Source organism: Leucopleurus acutus (assembly GCF_964270905.1).
Source record: "Leucopleurus acutus genome assembly, chromosome: 8".
Classification (NCBI taxonomy): Eukaryota; Metazoa; Chordata; class Mammalia; order Artiodactyla; family Delphinidae; genus Leucopleurus; species Leucopleurus acutus.
Window position 1 is genome coordinate 26,381,742 of NC_139151.1, and position 21,651 is coordinate 26,403,392.

Sequence of the window (21,651 nt, forward strand, 5' to 3'; positions counted from 1 at the left end):
CATTTACTACTATACACCAGGTGCTAATCTTAACTTTACAGTTTATAGAACGGGAGGGAAATTAAGAAAGTGTTAAAGGTGAAAGGTGAGAGCTATAAGGAGTGTATTTAAGACAGCACTGGGAAACTGCAGCCTTGGCTGAATGCAATGAGGAGCATGGAGAAAGATTCATCGTCCTCTTTACTTCTCCTCTATTTCAAACTAAAGGGCTTGGCAAAGACAAAAATATAAAATGAGGCAAAACTCACATTATTTTGCTTCAACATCCAATACTATTATTACTACATTTAGTTATTATTTATTATTATCTATATACAATTGACTTAAATAGTTAGAGTTACTTGTTCTTTATTTTATTTATTCTCTACCTCCTATAAAACCTGAGGAGCAAAATATTATATAATATATTATGTTGACTATTTGCTGAATATTTGCTTTTCTAATTATGAGATCAAAATTATAATCCATGCTTCCTTCAATTTATCTTGTTCTTATTTAGCAGTCATACACCTGTAACATCTTGCCAGTCAAGCATTTTTAAAGACTAATTTTCTCAATGCTTGCAATATGCACAGTAAAATATACAGCATCTTCCTTAACCTCCTACTTTATAGGAAGCATGATTATTTTAGCAGAACCTTCTTATTATGGCCTAATTTTGTTAAATTCTGGCATTATAATTCATCACTGCATCATATCCCTTATGATAGGAAAACATGAGATAAGATGATCAAGAGAAGGGCAACAAATAAATTTAGAGACTGGAGTCTTGTTGCATGTAACAGACTTTGAATGCCCCCTGTGAGGCCCTCTCTCTAGTTCTCTAGTTCTTTTTTCTTAACATTCAGCTTTACTTGGTTTCCTTTCACTTTTCTAACATAAAACAAAAGTGAGTTATCCCTTATTTATCTCTGTGGTATAATTATTCCACCAAAAATTCTACACATACTTTAAATCCAACAAAATACTTATGAATTTTATAAAATCAGCAGATTTATAATCCTTAAAAAAATTCTGTCACCTTTGGGATTTTTTCAATAGCAATTAAAATTTTAGCAAATAGTTCTTGGTATAAAATAGCACTCTGTAAATATTTTAGAAAATAAGCTGGAAAGATTACAATAATTAGAAACCTTAAATTAGGCTGGTCAGATTGAGAATTTCTAAATTATATACCTCTAATGTAGTTATCATAATGTATTGATACTTCATTTTATCCTAAACAAGGGTAATATTCTCTTTATTTGTCCTTCCGTCTCTCTGGCCATATCATTAATCTGGCTTCAGCACATATTGTGTTTCCCAGTCTGGATCCCCCAGATTCAACCTCCATAAGCCTGAGTAAACATCAAAGCCACCGTATACACCTATCATACCAGATACATATGCACACTAGTATTGGAGATACATTAAAAATACCTGGCTCTGTTGATGGTTTCCTTTGCTGTGCAAAATATTTTAAGTTTAATCAGGTCCCATTTGTTTATTTTTTGCTTTTGTTAACATTAGGAGATAGATCCCCAAAAATATTGCTGAAATTTCTGTCAAAGAATGTTCTGCCTATGTTTTCCTCTAGGAGTTTTATAGTATCCAGCCTTACATTTAGGTCCTTAATCCATTTTGAGTTAATTTTTGTATATGGTGTTAGAGAATGTTCTAATTTCATTCTTTTACAAGTAACTGTCCATTTTTCCCAGTACGACTTATTGAAGAGAATATATTTTCTCCATTGTATATCCTTGCTTCCTCTGTCACAGATTAATTGACTAAAACTGTGTGAATTTACTTCGGGGTCCTCTGTTATGTTCCACTGATCTATGTGTCTGTTTTTGTGCCAGTACCATATGGTTTTGATGACTGTAGCTTTGTAGTATAGTCTGAAGTCAGCTATGGAGTTGTTTCTTCTAGCTCCATTTTTCTTTCTCAAGATTGTTTTGGCTATTTGTGGTCTTTTGTGTTTCCACATAAATTTTAAAATTATTTGTTCTAGTTCTGTAAAAAATGTCATTGGTGTTTTGATAGGGATTGCATTAAATCTATAGATTGCCTGATGTAGTATGGTCCTTTTAACAATATTGATTCTTCCAATCCAATAACACAGTATATCTTTCCATCTGTTTGTGTCATCCTCAATTTCTTTCATCTGTGTCTTATAGTTTTCCGAGTACAGGACTTTTACCTCCTTAGGTAGGTTTATTCCTAGGTATTTTATTCTTTTTGATGCGATGGTAAATGGAATTGTTTCTTTAATTTCTCTTTCTGATATTTTGTTGTTAGTGTATAGAAATGCAACAGATTTCTGTATATTAACTTTGTATCCTGTAACTTTACCAAATTCATTGATGAGCTCTAGTAGTTTTCTGGTGACATCTTTAGGTTTTTTATTTATAGTATCATGACATCTGCAAACAGTGACAGTTTTGCTTCTTCTTTTCCAATTTGGATTCTTTTTATTTTCTTTTCTTCTTATGATTGTCATGTCTAGGACTTCCCAAACTATGTTGAATAAAAGTGGTGAGAGTGAACATCTTTGTCTTGCTCCTGATCTTAGAGGAAATGCTTTCATCTTTTCACCATTGAGTATAATGTACAACGTTAGTTGTTGGGTTTTCATATATGGCCTTTTTCATGTTAAGGTATGTTCTCTCCATGCCAATCTACTGAACACAGAAGATATTTGCAAATGATATGACCAATAAGGGGTTAAAATCCAACACATATAAACAGCTTATAAAACTCAACATCAAAAACACAAACAACCTGATTAAAAATGGGCAGAAGAACTGAATAGACATTTTTCCAAAGAGGAAATGCAGATGACCAACAGGCACATGAAAAGATGCTCAATATTGCTAATCATAAGAGAAATGCAAATCAAACCCACAACAAGATATCACCTCACACAGGTCAGAATGGCTATCATCAAAAAGAAAACAAATAACAAATGTTAGCAAGGATGTGAAGAAAAGGGAACCCTCTTACACTGTTGGTGGGAAAGTAAATTGGTGCAGCCACTGTGCGGGTAAATTGGTGCAGCAGTAACCAGTTTTGAGGTTGCTCAAAAAACAAAATACAGAACTACAAAATGATCCAGCAATTCCACACCTGGGTATATATCATAAAGAAACAAAAAGAGTAATTCAAAAAGATTCTTGCACCCCAAAGTTGCTAGCAACATTATTTACAATTGCCAAGGAATGGAAGCAACCTAAGTGTCCATCAACAGATGAATGGATAAAGATGTGGTATATGTAGACAACAGAATACTACTCAGCCATAAAAAGAATGAAATTTTGCCATTTGTAGCAACATGGATGGACTTAGAGAGCATTATGCTAAGTGAAATAAGTCAGACAGAGAAAGACAAATACTGTATGATATCACTTACATATGGAATCTAAAAAATACAACAAACTAGTGAATAAAACAAAAAAGAAGCAGACATCACAGATATAGAGAACAAACTAGTTGTTACCAATGGGGAGAGTGAACGGAGGAGCGGCAAAATTGGGATGGGGTAAAAAAAAGGGGTACTGTGGTACTGTATAAAATCATATGTATGAAACTTTTGAAAACTGTAAAGCGCTATAGGATTTAAAGGATCGTACATTCAATTAAAAAAACAAATTAAAAAAACACACCTGGCTCTGGTATCATTTTACCTTATAATTTATTGCTAAAATTTCATAAGAAAGTTCAGTTTAAGAGAATCTGTGAACCTAACTGTTTTGTTTACTTTTCAATATATATATGAAATATGGAAAGCAGAGTCTTGAGTACCTGAGAATGAGTAGATCCATTCTGTAATTTAAAACATGCTGATAATTATTTATAACTATATGAACCTTATCAGTTTAATAAAATATAGGAAAATTTGAAGTCATTCAGTATATTCCCACAGATTTTCTTTTTCTGTGAGGTGTCCTAGCTTATCTCCAGGGAAGGAAGACTTGATGTCTGTAAAATGAACTGTATTTTTAAAACTTGAAATTGTTTTTGTACCCTCAGAAGATATCACATTTTTTCTTTTCTCAAAGCCAAACTGATACTTATATTTAAATCAGGGATTTCCATGTTTTGCCAGAAAAGAATCTATTTTTCATGCTCATTTAGTTGCACAGACTTAGAGCCACAAAAACATATGACTACTTTAGCTGAAGGAAACTAACACTGCAAATCAATGATTTAGAAGGAAGTGATTGTGGTTGCAGAGCTTGGTGCAATAGTGCCCAAAGTCTGGAGAATTCTCTGGTGGTCCAGTGGTTAAGACTCCATGCTATCACTGTCATGCAGGTTCAATCCCTGGTCAGGGAACTATGATCCCGCAAGCAGGGTGGCCAAAAAAAGTAGTGCCCAAAGTCTGAAGGAAAAAGAGTGCTGGAAATTCAGGACAATCTGCTCTCTCTTCTGGAATTGACAGTGATAGACTCATCATGTCTCTGGTTTAGGACCAGACATTTGGCTGCCTATGCCATAAATTACATAAAAATAAACTATAAGGAAGTTAAATATAATTTATAAAAACTCTTATTTTGTATAACAAAGCAAATCCTCATACATATGTCACACTGAGGGTTTACCACTCAGAGGAGGCTTTCTAAAATATTTAACACTTGTTGTATATCATACATAATGGAACTAGTGAACATCTTTCCATAAAGGAGATACACCTAAATGAAAACACCCTCTGGATCATAATATGAAACTAAAATGTGAAACAGATTCTTTCTGAATCTGTTTATGTGTAGATCATACTATGAAAGAAGTAGAAGTCTAGATGATTAGTAAAGAAGAAAAAATAATCTAAAATTCACTAGTTTGTTTGTACTAAAAGTAATTGCTGTCCTCCATATTAAAAACAAAAAGCCATGCACCCTGACATTTTGCAATCCATGTGAAATTTTATGTAAAGTTACAGTTATTCAATACATAGACATGAAGCTGAATCACTCAAAATATTGCTATAATTTTAATAAGAAATTAATAAGGAGTTTGCCAAATTAGACTAACATATGATGACTTGTATACATTTTCAAAACTCTTCCATTAAGTAGCTTGGAAAATTAAGGTGCTTACAACTAAAAACCATTGGTTATTTGGATAATAGCTAGAATATTTACATGTATTCTTTCAGAATTAGAGGAACCTCAATTAATTGACAGTGAAGAGCAAAATACCGATTAACCATGATTTAACTCACAATGCAATGCATGTTTTAACATAAATTGCTGTTTCCTTTTAACTGCCAATATAAAACTTTTACTTTATATCATAATCCTACTCTTTAGGAAAAACTAATTATATGGTTAAAAGTTGCCTAGATTTCAGCAAGTTTATTTATTTTTGATAATAATGAATTTAGAGTACTAGTTCTATAGAATTTTTCCTTACTGAGCAATATCATGATTCACAGTTAGTTATGTCAATAGTATAAATCAACTCATAATGAAAGTTTACTCATAGAGCAGAAATACTTGTATTCTGTATAAATACTGATATTACTAAATTAAAATTATCCACAATTTACTATCAAGTTTTAAAAGAGAAATAGATTGTATGCTTGTAATTTAATGAAGATGACAATTTACTACTAAAAAGTATTTATATATAAGTAACTAAACCCCATTACCTTATAAATATCCAAAAATCCACATTGGTGGTCAAATCTTGTGTATAGTTCATTCAGCATGCTGATTACTTGCATGGGGGTACACTGGGCACATATGGCTGTGAAGCCAACAATGTCTGAAAAGAGCATGGTGACATCATCAAACTTTCTGGCTTGCACTTGCTGCCCTTGCCACAATTGCTGGGCTACATCACCAGGGAAAATAGAATATAGAAGATCCACTGTTTTTTTTTTCTCTTCTTCTAGGGCCTGGTGAGTTCTTTCTAAAGTTGCTTTTAATTTATCCATCCTCTTCTTCAAGCCATCTTGGGCCTTTGCCTGCTCACCAACCAAAATTACATCTCGGGTAGCATCATGGATAGGGATGTCCGAGAGATGCAGCCCTCGTCCCATGAGTTCATCCAACTTGTCCACACATGGAGAACCCAAGAATAAAATAGAATTTGATTCTGAGACATGGATCATTTGTCCTTTAACTTCCATCACCTGCAAAATTAACACAGAATTTTGATCAGCACTATTCACATAGTTGGTTCACAAAAATTAATTTATTGTCTGATGGAGAGGAAGAATAAGAAATTAGCTCTATTGAATTTCTGCATCCATACAGGCAAATTTAAATGTGATTTATGGCCAATATAAGTTATGATTCTAAATAGAAACATTTGTTATTGTTTCCCACTTGGTCACTTTCTTAACACAATGGAAAGGAAGGAAGATCAATGAGAAATGAAACAGCAAAACATTTTCAGTCAAAATGAAATTGCACCCAGGTACATCATGAAACTGGTTCATGAGCCAGTTCAAAAACTTTCAACCTGCTTAGTAATAGTAGAATTAAGATAAATCCATCTGTCAATATAACTGCCTTTAACTGTCATTAAAATAATACTCAGAAAATAAGTTCAGGAGACTAAATGAATACAAATAATTGTTTAGCCTTATATAAGTCATTTTTCACCAGCTGTAGTCCTATGAAAATACATTAGATTTTGCACTGACTAGATTAGTTGACAATTCATTTGTTCTTAAAAATAAAAAATTATACTAGATGTCATTAAGCCAGTATTACCAGAAAATAACAATCAACTAGCATGTTCAATATAAGCTAAAAATAGCCCTCCAAGTTGGGACAGTATTAAAGGAATTCAGTTAATAAGATAAAGAATCTGAAGATGTAGTAATTTAAATCTATCCCTCCTTTCTGTACTATTTGACTGGAGAATTTGAGAACTGATGTTTAATGAAAAATTTCATGAACACTGGTTTATGCTATTTTAGCTTGGTTCCCCAAGGAACACTCAGAGGGGATAAGCATCAGTAGGGAAGGAAGGAAGACTTAGGATATGGTTATGCAAATATAGTTATTTGGGTTAGGATAAGATATTTCAGCACATCTGGAGAGGAAGCTAGTTGTAATTACCTGGAGAGAACAGCCTATAAGTAGACCAACTGAGACTGTGCAACAGTTTTATCTATGTCACTTTCCCCAACTACATGGAATGTGTTCAATACATTTATTTTCTTTTGTTCTTCATAGCATGATGTAGTTAGGCTAGTTGATGAAAGCGGAGGCATAGAACAAATATGGGGTAAAACTAAAGAGATTTGGATTTGTAACCCTGCAAATGTTTTACTTTGTTCCCCCTGCACCATTTACCAAGATCTAGTCTACATAAGGAAATAAAATTGAATCCTTGCTTCATGTTATATCTTTAATGAAATGAAATATTCACTTTTTTATATAAAGATTCTGCAAGTGTTCAGTATTTCAGCATTTTTTACATAATAATCTCATTTATTCATTGAAGTGTTTATTGAGTGTTTGCTATTTACTAGTACTTCTCTGGATGATAAACATAAAAAGATAAAACAAGTTTCCTTTTTCCAAAGTTAGCACAGTATGGAAGGGAGAGCCAAATCTATATAGCCCATAGAATAGAATGAAGAAGACCCTTCAATTCCCAATTTAAGGTGGGCTCTCAAAAGACTACAGGCTATAGTTTGAATACAAAGAAAGTAATTATCCTGAAAAGTATTTCCAGATTATTACATATATGCCTGATATGCTTTTTTGGGGGAGGGGTTTGTTAGTGATATATACTTGTTAGAATATTAAAGGTGTACTAAAGAAGATACACATAATGTATAACCTCATAGTTTAACAATTAGTACTTTAATTTTTTTTCTTATGATTTAAGGCAAACCTCTGATATTCATAGATTTAGACCTCCATCTGGTCTCTCCCTTTTTTCTCGGATTTCTTTCTAATTATTTTCTTTTCCTTCTACATCTTACTTTCTTCTCTTTTCTCCTCTTTGTTCTTTGACCTTACTTTTTTTTTTTTTTCCCAATATACTATCTTCATTCAGTCTTTATCTCTCCTGCTTGTCTGGTTTTCTTTCTCATCACTGGTTTCTTTCATCTTCCTCACTGGTGTTTCCTTTTTCTTTTTCTTTCTCTTTTTTCCCTATGTATTAATCTCCACATTTACCATCACAAATGGACCTTTTTCTTTTCCACCTTTGCTTTCACCTCCCTTTTTATTTTAAATATGAAATCAGTATATGTATACAGGCATAAACAATATTATACATTATTTGCTATGTGTAATAAATAAGAGTGTTTTTCTTTAACTTACAAAGAAGCTGAATGCAATATGTTATATTCCACCTCAAAAAAAAAACATATTCTTGATTTATATATGGCATTAGTTCATTTTTTGAAGTCTCTGAATCAGCAGAGCCTGAGAGAATAAAATAATCGATTACTTCTTACATAACAGAAAAAAAAATTCATGAAAGAGAAACCACAATATACACAGTATATAACTTAATTTTAGAATATTTTTCATCAGTGAATTTTTTCCTTATTTATAATTGGGCAAATATCACTGGAGCATTTGTGTCTCTGTCATAAATGCAGGTTTAGCCTAATTGGAAAATAATATAAATTAGTATTCTTGAATTGTTTTTGCTTTATTATAATTATAAATTCAGATATTCACCATGATTGCATTTATTGATTTAGCAGTATGCACAACTATTATAGGAACTACGTATTTTTATGTGGAGGAGACAAATTTGTGAACAACTACATTAAATTAAAACATCCCCTTAAGGTTTTATTGCATTCTAAATTATATTAAAGGGCTTCCCTGGTGGTGCAGTGGTTGAGAGTCCGCCTACCGATGCGGGGGACACGGGTTCGTGCCCTGGTCTGGGAGGATCCCATATGCCACGGAGCGGCTGGGCCCATGGGCCATGGCTGCTGGGCCTGCACATCCGGAGCCTGTGCTCCACAGCGGGAGAGACCACAGTGGTGAGAGGCCCACGTACCACACACACACACACAAATTATATTAAAGTTTTAATAAAATAGCATAAGGCATAATGAAAATAAACTGTCTTTAAATCTATCAGATTTCATAAATTGGTAAGCATAATACAGGGGAATGGGCTAAAAATTAGAATGGAGCTGACAGAGAATAGAATCAGCGAGGATAGTTCCATAGAATTTACTCAATCTGAACAAGGAAAATAGACTGAAAAAAATAAACAGAGCTTCAGGGACCTGTAGCAAAATAACAAAAAATCCAATATTCATATCATGGGAGTCCTAGAAGCATTTGAAGTAATAATGGCTGAAAGTGTCTCAAATCTGATAGAAGATATAAATGCTCAGAATCAACAAGCTATGTGAATATCTAGTAGGATAAAACCAAAGAAATCAATCTCAAGACATATTATAATTAAATTTTGAAAACTAAATTCAAAGAAAATATCTTGAAAACAGTCACAGAGAAAAGATGTACTACTTGTAGGGAACACTAATTTGAATGGCAGTTGATTTCTCATCTGAAACTATGGAGGTCAAAAGAAAGCAGTACATTTTTTTAGATACTGAAAGAAAAGAAGTGTCAATTGCGAATTCTATGTCTGGGGTAACTACTCTTGAAAAATGAAGGGGGAATAAAGACATTGTCAATTGAAGGAAAGCTAAAAGTCTTTGTCCTAACAGAACAGCTAAAGAAAGATCTTAAAATTGAATGAAATAAGAGAAATAATGTTCTAAGGAGAATCAGGAAGGGAGAAAAGAAAAGGATGGAAAGACTAAAAATACTGGTAAATACAATATTATCCTTCTCCTCATAAGCTGTCTAAATCACATGTGATGATTGCAACAAAAATTATAACACTAATGATTCTCATTACAAGTGTCCTCCTTATAAGAGAAAAGCAGAGGGAGATTATACACACACACACACACACACACACACACACACATGCACAAAGACAGTGTGAAAAAGACAAAGATTGGAGTGATGCAATCACAAACCAAGAAATACCAAGGCATGCCAGTAGGCACCAGAAGCTAGAAAGGTCAAGAAACCTATTCTCCTCCAGATCCTGTGGAAAGAGCAAGGAGCTATCCACACTTTGATTTTAGATTCTGACCTCTAGGGCTGTGAAAGAATAAATTTCTGTTGTCTTACACTACCCAGTTTGTGGTTATTTGTTACAGTAGCCACAGGAAACTGATACAGATCAGAACAACAAACTCAACAAATAAGATCTAATTGACAGATATAGGGTGATCCACCCAACAGCAGAAGAATACATGTTTTTCAAAGAACCTGTGTAACATACACTAAGATTGACCGTATTGTAGGCCATGAAAAAAACACCACAACAAATTTTTAAAATTCAAATTATATGGAATATGTTCTCTGACCACATGGAATAAAACTAGAAATAAAGACATATTCATAATAGCCAAACATTGGAAACAATCCAGACGTATTTCAGTGGGTGAATGGTTAAACCAAACATGAGACACTATTCAGCAATATAAAGAAATTATCTATTGATATAGGCAAAATATTACATAAACTTGTAGGGAATTATGATAAATGAAAAATTGCTGGGGGAGGAACCAAGATGGCAGAGTAGAAGAATGTGCTCTCACTCCCTCTTGCGAGAACACCAGAATCAAAACTAGCTGCCAGACAATCATCGACAGGAAGACACTGGAACTTACACACAAAGATACCCCACATCCAAAGACAAAGGAGAAGCCACAATGAGATGGTAAGAGGGGCACAATCACAGTAAAATCAAATCCCATAACTGCTGGGTGGATGACTCACAGACTGGAGAACACTTATACCACAGAACTCCACCCACTGGAGTGAAGGTTCTGAGCCCCACGTCAGGCTTCCCAACCTGGGGGTCCGGCAATGGGAGGAAGAATTCCTAGAGAATCAGACTTTGAAGTCTAGTGGGAATTGATAGCAGGACTTCGAAAGGACTGGGGGAAACAGAGACTCCACTCTTGGAGGTCACACACAAAGTAGTGTGCGCATTGGGACCCAGGGGAAGGAGCAGTGACCCCAGGGGAGACTGAACCAGACCTACCTGCTAGTGGTGGAGGGTCTCCTGCAGAGGTGGGAAGTGGCTGTGGCTCACCGTGGGGATATGGACACTGGAAGCAGAAGTTCTGGGAAGTATTCCTTGGCGTGAGCCCTCCCAGAGTCTGTCATTAGCCCCACCAAAGAGGCAGGTAGGCTTCAGTGTTGGGTTGCTCAGGCAAAACAACCAACAGGGAGGGAACCCAGCCCCACCTATCAACATTCAAGTGGATTAAAGTTTTAATGAGCTCTGCCCAACAGAGCAAGAGTCAGCTCCACCCACAACCAGTCCCTCCTATCAGGAAACTTACACAAGTCTCTTAGATAGCCTCATCCATCAGAGGGTAGATAGCAGAAGCAAGAAGAACTACAATCCTGCAGCCTGTGGAACAAAAAACACATTCACAGAAAGATAGACAAGATGAAAAGGCAGAGGGCTATGTACCAGGTGAAGGAAAAAGATAAAACCACAGAAAAACAACTAAATGAAGCGCAGATAGGCAACCTTCCAGAAACAGACTTCAGAATAATGATAATGAAGACGATCCAGGACCTCAGGAAAAGAATGGAGGCAAAGATTGAGAAGATGCAAGAAATGTTTAACAAAGACCTAGAAGAATCAAAGAACAAACAAACAGAAATGAACAATTCAAAAACTGAAATGAAAACTACACTAGAAGGAATCAATAGCAGAATAACTGAGGGAGAAGAACAGATAAGTGACCTGGAAGACAGAATGGTGGAATTCACTGCTGCAGAACAGAATAAAGAAAAAATAATGAAAAGAAATGAAAAGAGCCTATGAGACATCTGGGACAACATTAAAGGCAAAAACATTTGCATTATAGGGGCCCCAGAAGGGAGAGAGAGAGAGAAAGGACCAGAGAAAATATTTGAAGAGATTATAGTCGAAAACTTCCCTAACATGGGAAAGGAAATAGCCACCCAAGTCCAGGAAGTGCAGTGAGTCCCATATAGGATAAACCCAAGGAGAAACACACCCAGACACAAAGTAATCAAATTGGCAAAAATTAAAGACAAAGAAAAATTATTGAAAGCCGCAAGGGAAAAATGAAAAATAACATACAAGGGAACTCCCGTAAGGTTAACAGCTGATTTCTCAGCAGAAGCTCTACAAGCCAGAAGGGAGTGGCATGACATACTTAAAGTGAAGAAAGGGAAGAAACTACAACCAAGATTACTCTACCTGGCAGAGATCTCATTCAGATTCAATGGAAAAATCAAAAGCTTTACAGACAAGCAAAACAAAAGCTAAGAGAATTCAGCACCACCAAACCAGCTTTACAGCAAATGTTAAAGGAACTTCTCTAAGTGGGAAACACAAGAGAAGAAAAGGATTTACAAACCCAAAACAATTAAGAAAATGGTCATAGAAACATACATATCGATAATTACCTTAAACGTGAATGGATTAAATGCTCCAAACAAAAGACAAAGGCTTGCTGAATGGATACAAAAACAACACCCATATATATGCTGTCTACAAGAGACCCACTTCAGACCTAGGGACACATACAGACTGAAAGTGAGGGGTTGGAAAAAGATCTTCCATGCAAATGGAAATCAAAAGAAAGTTAGAGCAGCAATACTCATATCAGACAAAATAGACTTTAAAATAAAGAATGTTACAAGAGACAAGGAAGGACACTACATAATGATCAAGCGATCAATCCAAGAAGAAGATATAACAATTATAAATATATATTCACCCAACATAGGAGCACGCCAATACATAAGGCAACTGCTAACAGCTATAAAAGAGGAAATCAACAGTAACACAATAATAGTGGAGGATTTTAACACCCTACTTACACCAATGGACAGATCATCCAAAATGAAAATAAATAAGGAAACAGAAGCTTTAAATGACACAATACACCAGATAGATTTAATTGATATTTATAGGACATTCCATCCAAAAACAGCAGACTACACTTTCTTCTCAAGTGCGCATGGAACATTCTCCAGAATAGATCACATCTTGGGTCACAAATCAAGCCTCAGTAAATTTAAGAAAATTGAAATCATATCAAGCATCTTTTCTGACCACAGCGCTATGAGATTAGAAATGAATTACAGGGGGAAAAAACGTAAAAACACAAACACATGGAGGCTAAACAATATGTTACTGAACACCCAAGAGATCACTGAAGAAATCAAAGAGGAAATCAAAAAATACCTAGAGACAAATGACAATGAAAACACGACGATCCAAAACCTATGGGATGCAGCAAAAGCAATTCCAAGAGGGAAGTTTATAGCTATAAAAGCCTACCTGAAGAAACAAGAAAAATCTCAACTAAACAATCTAACCTTACACCTAAAGGAACTAGAGAAAGAAGAAAAAACAAAACCCAGAGTTAGCAGGAGGAAAGAAATCATAAAGTTTCGAGCAGAAATAAATGAAATAGAAACAAAGAAAACAATAGCAGAGATCAATAAAACTAAAAGCTGGTTCTTTGAGAAGATAAACAAAATTGATAAACCATTAGACTCATCAAAAAAAAGAGGGAGAGGACTGAAATCAATAAAATTAGAAATGAAAAAGGAGAAGTCACAACAGACACCACAGAAGTACAAAGCATCCTAAGACACTACTACAAGCAACTCTATGCCAATAAAATGCAGAACCTGGAAGAAATGGAAAATTCTTAGAAAGGTATAACCTTCCAAGACTGAACCAGGAAGAAACAGAAAATATGAACAGACCAATCACAAGTAATGAAATTGAAACTGTGATTAAAAATCTTCCAACAAACAAAAGTCCAGGACCAGATGGCATCACAGGTGAATTCTGCCAAACATTTAGAGACGAGCTAACACCCATCCTTCTCAAACTCTTCCAAAAAATTGCAGAGGAAGGAACACTCCCAAACTCATTCTATGAGGCCACCATCACCCTAATACAAAAACCAGACAAAGATACTACAAAAAAAGAAAATTACAGACCAATATCACTGATGAACATAGATGCAAAAATCCTCAACAATATACTAGCAAACAGAAACCAACAACACATTAAAAGGATCATACACCATGATCAAGTGGGATTTATCCCAGGGATGCAAGTATTCTTCAATATACGTAAATCAATCAATGTGATACATCCTATTAAAAACCATATGATCATCTTAATAGATGCAGAAAGAACTTTTGAGAAAATTCAACACCCATTTATGATAAAAACTCTCCACAAAGTGGGCATAGAGGGGATCTACCTCAACATAATAAAGGCCATATATGAGAAACCCACAGCAAACATCATTCTCAATGGTGAAAAGCTGAACGCATTTTTTCTAAGATCAGGAACAAGACAAGGATGTCCACTCTCTCCACTATAATTCAACATAGTTGAAGTCCTAGCCATGGCAATCAGAGAAGAAAAAGAAATAAAAGGAATACAAACTGGGAAAGAAGAAGTAAAAGTGTCACTGTTTGCAGATGACATGATACTATACATAGAGAATCCTAAAGATGCGACCAGAAAACTACTAGAGCTAATCAATGAATTTGTTAAGTTGCAGGATACAAATTAATGCACAGAAATATCTGGCATTCCTATACACTAATGATGAAAAATCTGAAAGAGAAATTATGGAAACACTCCCATTTACCATTGCAACAAAAAGAATAAAATACCTAGGAATAAACCTACCTAGGGAGACAAAAGACCTGTATGCAGAAAACTACAAGACACTGATGAAAATAATTAAAGATGATACCAACAGATGGAGAGATATACCATGTTCTTGGATTGGAAGAATCAATATTGTGAAAATGACTATACTACCTAAAGCAATCTACAGATTCAATGCAATCCCTATCAAATTACCAACGGAATTTTTTACAGAACTAGAAATTTGTTTCTAGACCCAAAGTTTGTTTGGAGATGCAAAAGGCCCTGAATAGCCAAAGCAGTCTTGAGGGAAAAAAAACAGAGCTGGAGGAATCAGACTACTTGACTTCCGACTATACTACAAAGCTACAGTAATGAAGACAATATGGTGCTGACACAAAAACTGAAATATAGATCAATGGAACAAGATAGAAAGCCCAGAGATAAACACACGCACCTATGGTCAACTAATCTATGACAAAGGAGGCAAAGATATACAATGGAGAAAAGACAGTCTCTTTAATGAGTGGTGCTGGGAAAGGGAAAACTGGACAGCTACATGTAAAAGAATGAAATTAGAACAATCCCTAACACCATACACAAAAATAAACTCAAAATGGATTTGAGACCTAAATATAAGACTGGACACTATAAAACTGTTAGAGGAAAACATAGGAAGAACACCCTTTGACATAAATCACAGCAAGATCTTTTTTGATCCACCTCCGAGAGTAACGGAAATAAAAACAAAAAGAAACAAATGGAACCTAACAAAAGTTCAAAGCTTTTACACAGCAAAGGAAACCATAAACAAGACGAAAAGACAACACTCAGAATGGGAGAAAATATTTGCAAACGAATTAACGGACAAAGGATTAATCTCCAAAATATATAAACAGGTCATGCAGCTCAATATTAAAAAAACAAACAATCCAATCCAAAAATGCGCAGAAGACGTTAAATAGACATTTCTCCAAAGAAGACATACAGATGGACAAGAAGCACATGAAAAGCTCCCCAACATCACTAATTTTTAGAGAAATGCAAATGAAAACTACAATGAGGTATCACCTCACACCAGTTAGAATGGGCATCATCAGAAAATCTACAAACAACAAATGCTGGAGAGGGTGTGGAGAAAATGGTACCCTCTTGCACTGTTGGTTGTAATGTAAATTGATACAGCCACTATGGAGAACAGTGTGGAGGTTCATTAAAAAACTAAAAATAGAATTACCATATGATCCAGCAATCCCATTACTGGGCATACACCCTGAGAAAACCATAATTCAAAAAGACACAGGCACTCCAATGTTCATTGCAGCACTATTTATAATAGCTAGGTCATGGAAGCAACCTAAATGTCCATTGACAGATGAATGGATAAAGAAGATGTGGTACATATATACAATGGAACATTACTTAGCCATAGAAAGGAAAGAAATTGAGTTATTTGTTGAGACGTGGATGGACCTAGAGACTGTCTTACAGAGTGAAGTAAGTCAGAAAGGGAAAACAAAAATCGTATATCAACGCATGTATGTGGAACCTAGAAAAATGGTACAGATGAACCGGTTTGCAGGGCAGAAGTTGAGACACAGATGTGGAGAATAAATGTATGGACACCAAGGGGGGAAAACCACAGTGGGGTGGGGATGGTGGTGTGCTGAATTGGGTGATTGGGATTGACATGTATACTCTGATGTATATAAAATTGATGACTGATAAGAACCTGCAGTATAAAAAAAGAAACAAACAAAAAGAACAACTAACACTAAACTTTCTTTGGGTTATTTGTATGGAAATATGTTAATATAAATGCTTCAGACATTATATGAAATTTCTAAAAATCTTATATGTTCTGGTATAATGTTATAAGTCATAATTCTAATTATTACTTTAAAATGTACATCACAGAAATAATTAAATTTCCTTGTCAATTGCATTATTATGAACTTTCATCACATCTTTAACCATGGTCATTTTTAAGTTTTTTGTCATTTACAGACAGCTCTGGGTGTACTCTGATGCTTTTGCAAAAATGTTCCTATAAAAGGGTTTCATGTTCAAGGAATTCATGGAAAAGACTCTGACAAGTACAGGTTTCTGGTAACTGACTATACTGCTGAACTGAATGAATAAGCATTTTCAGAACTCTAATGGAAAACTGATGAATTCATAAAAGTGCTAACAAAATATCAAGATGAAAAAATTAATTACATGGGACTGAGTGAACTGATGAGGATGATTATAATTTTTGTGACTTTCTGTTTGAATAAAAAAAAATCCCAGAAGGACTCAGAGGCAAAAAATATACAAATCAATTTTCACTGCAAAGTAAAGGAGCTGTTACAGTGGAGGATCACTGGACTGAATGTCAATATTATGACATAGTATGAGTGTGTTTCGTGTTTGGTAATTGCAATCATTGTTGCTTTTGTTGTGGTCATCCATTTACAATGCTTGGTGTCAGTTTATCTCTTGTAAAAATAAAATACAGTGTGTGTGTGTGAAAACAAAAACAAAAACAAAAAACTGTAGTGTTAAAAAAATTGGAATAAATATATTACAGAAAATAAAAAAGTAAATAAATAAATAAATAAAAGAAAGGTGGCAATTAATAGAAAAAGAAAAAAAATTGCTCAGGTAATAAAGTAGAAGAGTTTTTGTTTTCTTTGCTTGCTTATTTATTTTTATCATTCAATTGTTGCTTGTGTTTTGATTTTTAGAATATATTTATCAAAGAAATAAGGTGTTTAGTAACAAAACCAATTTCACCCAGAGGACTGCTGATTTTTAAAAATTTCAACCTAAAATATCTGCATTTATAGTAGCTACAACTTTAAAAAGTTTTGAAATGTTTTTATTTCTTTGACATGAATCCTTCATTAAATATTCTTATTTAAAGAAACAATTTTAAAATTCTTAAGTCAAGTACACTAAATATAATTTAAAAGAAATTTAAAACATTTATTTATTTATTCACCTATTTCACAAATATTTATTTAATATCCATGACCTACCAGTACTGTGCTAAGCTCTTTAAATACGCAATAATTTAGGCAGAGAATTTTTGCATTTTTACTAAATTTAACAGTAAATTCAACAGTAAAGTATGTATGTATCTGGAGGGATATTAACATCTAAGGTTAATTATTTATTGTATAGATTGAAATGTTGGCTTTGTTGAGATGAGATACAATAAAAGTCATACTGTTTATTGATGAAATCATTGCTGGTGTTTTTCTTTGCAAAAATAAATATATAAATAAAAATAACCATTCAGACATTTTAATCTTTCTGTGCTCGTTTCATTTCCCATGCATTTGTATTTAGTTTCATTGTTATTCTTCACACCTCAGAAATTCATTCTCAAAATGGATTTGAATTCTGTTTTGATAGATAAGCCAGTAAAGCACATGACAAAATTGGTTTAATATTCCAAGATTAGATTCCATTTTTCTTTTTAAAGCATGGCAGGATTCATATAATATTGAAAGGATATAGGTTACGCTTTATAGTTGAAAGAAGTTATATCTGCAAATTTTTTGTCATTCTGTTGAGAAATGCTTATGTTTTGTTTTTAGAGTCCTCATTCCTTTGGTATTTAATAAGCACTAAATTTCATACTATGTGGGGAATATTAAATTGATATGAAGTTTTTAATATCTTACCTACACAGACTGTCTTTTTTCCCAAAGGGTGCAAATGATTTCATTTTTTTTTATCACATTCACACAAGCAGTAAATCACACACATTAAAGGAATAGCCTCTGGGGTGCCTTGTCACCACACTGTCACTCACACATCCCATGGAAGATTTTGGCTATATTTCTACATATCCAGTTTATAAAAATATACTTCAAAAAGCTATAATAAATTTTTGAACTACCACTAAAATGTTCTGCAAAAACAGGAAATTCTACTGTCTCTTTAAGGAAACATTACAAAAATGATTTGCACAAAGTACTAACACATTATTACATGAGGATTAGTGAAGCCTCCTCATAGTATTATAATAGAGAGCCATTTAGATATGTAAAAAATATTGGCCTTTCTGGCCCAGCCAATTTAACATGAGAATATTCTGGTAAGGTCTTAAAGAAAAAAAAAAAACAACTAACTTTCAATTATCCAATTATATATGTGTTATATAATTATCCATTTATATGTATGTGTTGTGTGTGCACTTATATTAAAATAACTGTTCTCCCATACATAATCAGGGGGAGGATGGGAGATCAGGAGTGGATATTTGATATATTGTTTAGTAATAAAAATAAGGTTTTTGCATTTTGACTGGATTGTGTTAAATATGTAAAAGAAATAACTGGAGTTTGTGCTTAGACCCAAGTTGACAAAACCCTGTTCAATACTGAGAATCCTGGCTATTGGATAAGCAGAATTAAGGATAGTAGAGTACAGAAGGAACTTTCTAATGGAATAATAGGGTATTTGTTTAGTCTAGGGCACATACCATGGTTAAAGATATATGAAGAGCTGCAGAATCTAGTTTTTATATAGAGGATTGAAATTTTTATATAGAGGATTATTTCCAATAGATCTTTCTGTAATGATGGAAAATATGGTTAGTGGGGCTGATTTGATTTTCATTAATTTAAAGTAAAATGTATATTGCCACACACGGCTACCAGCTAAGCTACTGGACAGCATAGCTCTGAAGTATAATTTGTGGGTCCCATATTCAATCCATCACTTGGTCAAGGTATTATCTCTAATTTGTTAGGGGTAAGAATTTAATATTTGGGTCACACAGATGTTTTTTTCTTTTAACAATGTTACATAGAAAGTTTAAGAAAATATTATGTGTAGGAACTTTATTCAGCACTAAAGATAGAGTTGAGCTTAAGACAGTTATGGTCTCTGTCCCCATGGAGCTTATATTCTAACAGAGGAGATGATATATATATTTTACAAAAGAAATGATATGGTTATGGAGGGCTGAGGGACCCCCTTGCTGCAGAACTAATAGATCTTGATTAAAAAAAAAATACTTATGAGCCATCTCTTAAGAGGTAGGAGAGGTTTCCAAGTAAACCCCCACATAAGCACACTAGAAAAAGGAACAACCAAATCAAAACAAAGCAAACAAATAAAGAAAAAGTGAAACCTTGATCTGGACCCCTGACAGGGGCAGAGAGAAGCCAGGCTGTACTGAGAGCCATGTGGAGAGCACACTGCTATTGGAATTATGAGACTTGGGACATTTGTAAGATTAGGGAGCCTCGTCAGATTCTTGACCTGAAGCTCCATCCTCAGAGAAGACTAGAGTGGTCCTCAGTCAACTGACATCTAAAACTTCCTCATCCTAGGCTCATAAGACTCTCAATACAATTAAGCTTGAGCAACGGATAAAAGCAAACAAACAATGAACACAAGATTTAGATGACAAAAAACTCTGAGTAATAGGATTGTCAGGTTCAGAATATAGAGCAGCTACATATTTACAAGTAAGGATATAATTATAGAGAAAGACAAGCACCAAGAGACTAAAAGGAAGGAGCAGGCAGTTAAAAACTAAGAATAGATCATAATGTAAATGATAATAGTATTTACCTCAAACACTTGTAATGAAATAAATATACAGGTCTGTGTACCATGTTGAGTACAATATCTGGCACAAATTAGCCTTCAATAACTGTTAGCTGACTTCACTGTGGCTTCTGAAACTACCTAAAATCTCCTAAATCAGAACCCCTTGTTGTTGGGCTGAGAAATTGATTATTTTTACAAGGACTACATGTGATTCTGAAAATTCACTAGACTTAGGAATTGTCTCAAATATCATCTTGTACAATCTAAGTGTAAATGAAGTGTAAGTAAAGAAACTGAGGGATGAAAAGGAAAGACAAATTGCATGGAAACACAAGACAAGTTGGTAAAGGGCAAGGACTTGAAACAGACCTCTTGATATATACGGCCACATTTTAGATGGTTCACTGTCAGAAAGTATATTTTGAATTAAGAAAAAGAGTGAAATGTGAAGTTCAGTGAGGACCTAAAGCTAGGACATGAACAAGACCACCAAGTTGCCTATAAATATATTAATCAAAGGTGAATCACAAAACTGTTTCAACAAATGTTATAGACAGTTTGTTTCAACAACTTTATAAATGACTTTCCTTCATACCTGTGAAAACTGGCACACTACTGCATTTTATGAGACAAATTATGTTTATTTTATTATCCAATTTGAGTATTTGAGTTTCTGGGTATATCCCAGAAATGTTTGCCAAAGGTCTTCTTGACAAATCCTGTTTGTGACTCAATAATATCTATTAATTATCACTTCGTTTATACATCATGTAGAATTTTTAAAATGTTTCCTCACACATTGTTGCATTTTGTCTTCTTGACATTGTAAGGTGCACACAATCAAAGTTACTGTTACTGAGAAAGCTAAGACCAGGGAGAGTTTAGTGAGTTGCTAGTTTAGTTGCACAGTTTAGTTTTGAAACTAAAAATGATCTGAGTTTAAAGCCTAGTTTCACCACTTGTTGGCTGAGTCACCATAGGCAGATCACATGTACTCTCAGGGCTCTAGCAACATCCTCTGTAATATTGGAATAACGACAATTTTAATAGAATAGCATTAGGACAAAGTTTAAATGAGATAATACACATAAAAAGTCTAGCCTAATACTTGCATATGCATTCACTCAATAATTTCTCTCTATTATTATTGTTACTGATGTTATTAATCATTATGAAATAAGATAATGATGATTTGGCTGGTGCTAGAGAGATATTACAAATAGGAAATGATAATAATATAATTATGTTGAAGAAATTATAATTATAATACATTGTATGCTCAATGCTCTGTGGTGACCTAAATGGGAAGGACATTGAAAAAAAGAGGGGATATATACATATATAGCTGATTCACTTTGCTGTACAGTAGAAAATAAACTTGTAAAGCAACTATGCTCCAATGAAAATTAATAAAAATTA

The 21,651-nt window shown here is 34.0% G+C and overlaps 1 protein-coding gene across 1 annotated transcript in view; it reads right to left on the reverse strand.

Moving 5' to 3' along the window:
* The window catches only part of GUCY1A2 (guanylate cyclase 1 soluble subunit alpha 2), a gene marked incomplete at its 5' end in the record, with an annotated part of 393,444 nt that overhangs the window by 218,876 nt on the left and 152,917 nt on the right, over window positions 1-21,651 (reverse strand). The window contains one exon of the mRNA XM_082844096.1: window positions 5,630-6,115. Within this exon, the coding sequence (XP_082700222.1) occupies window positions 5,630-6,115 (486 nt within the window). The remainder of the gene's footprint in view (window positions 1-5,629; window positions 6,116-21,651) is intronic.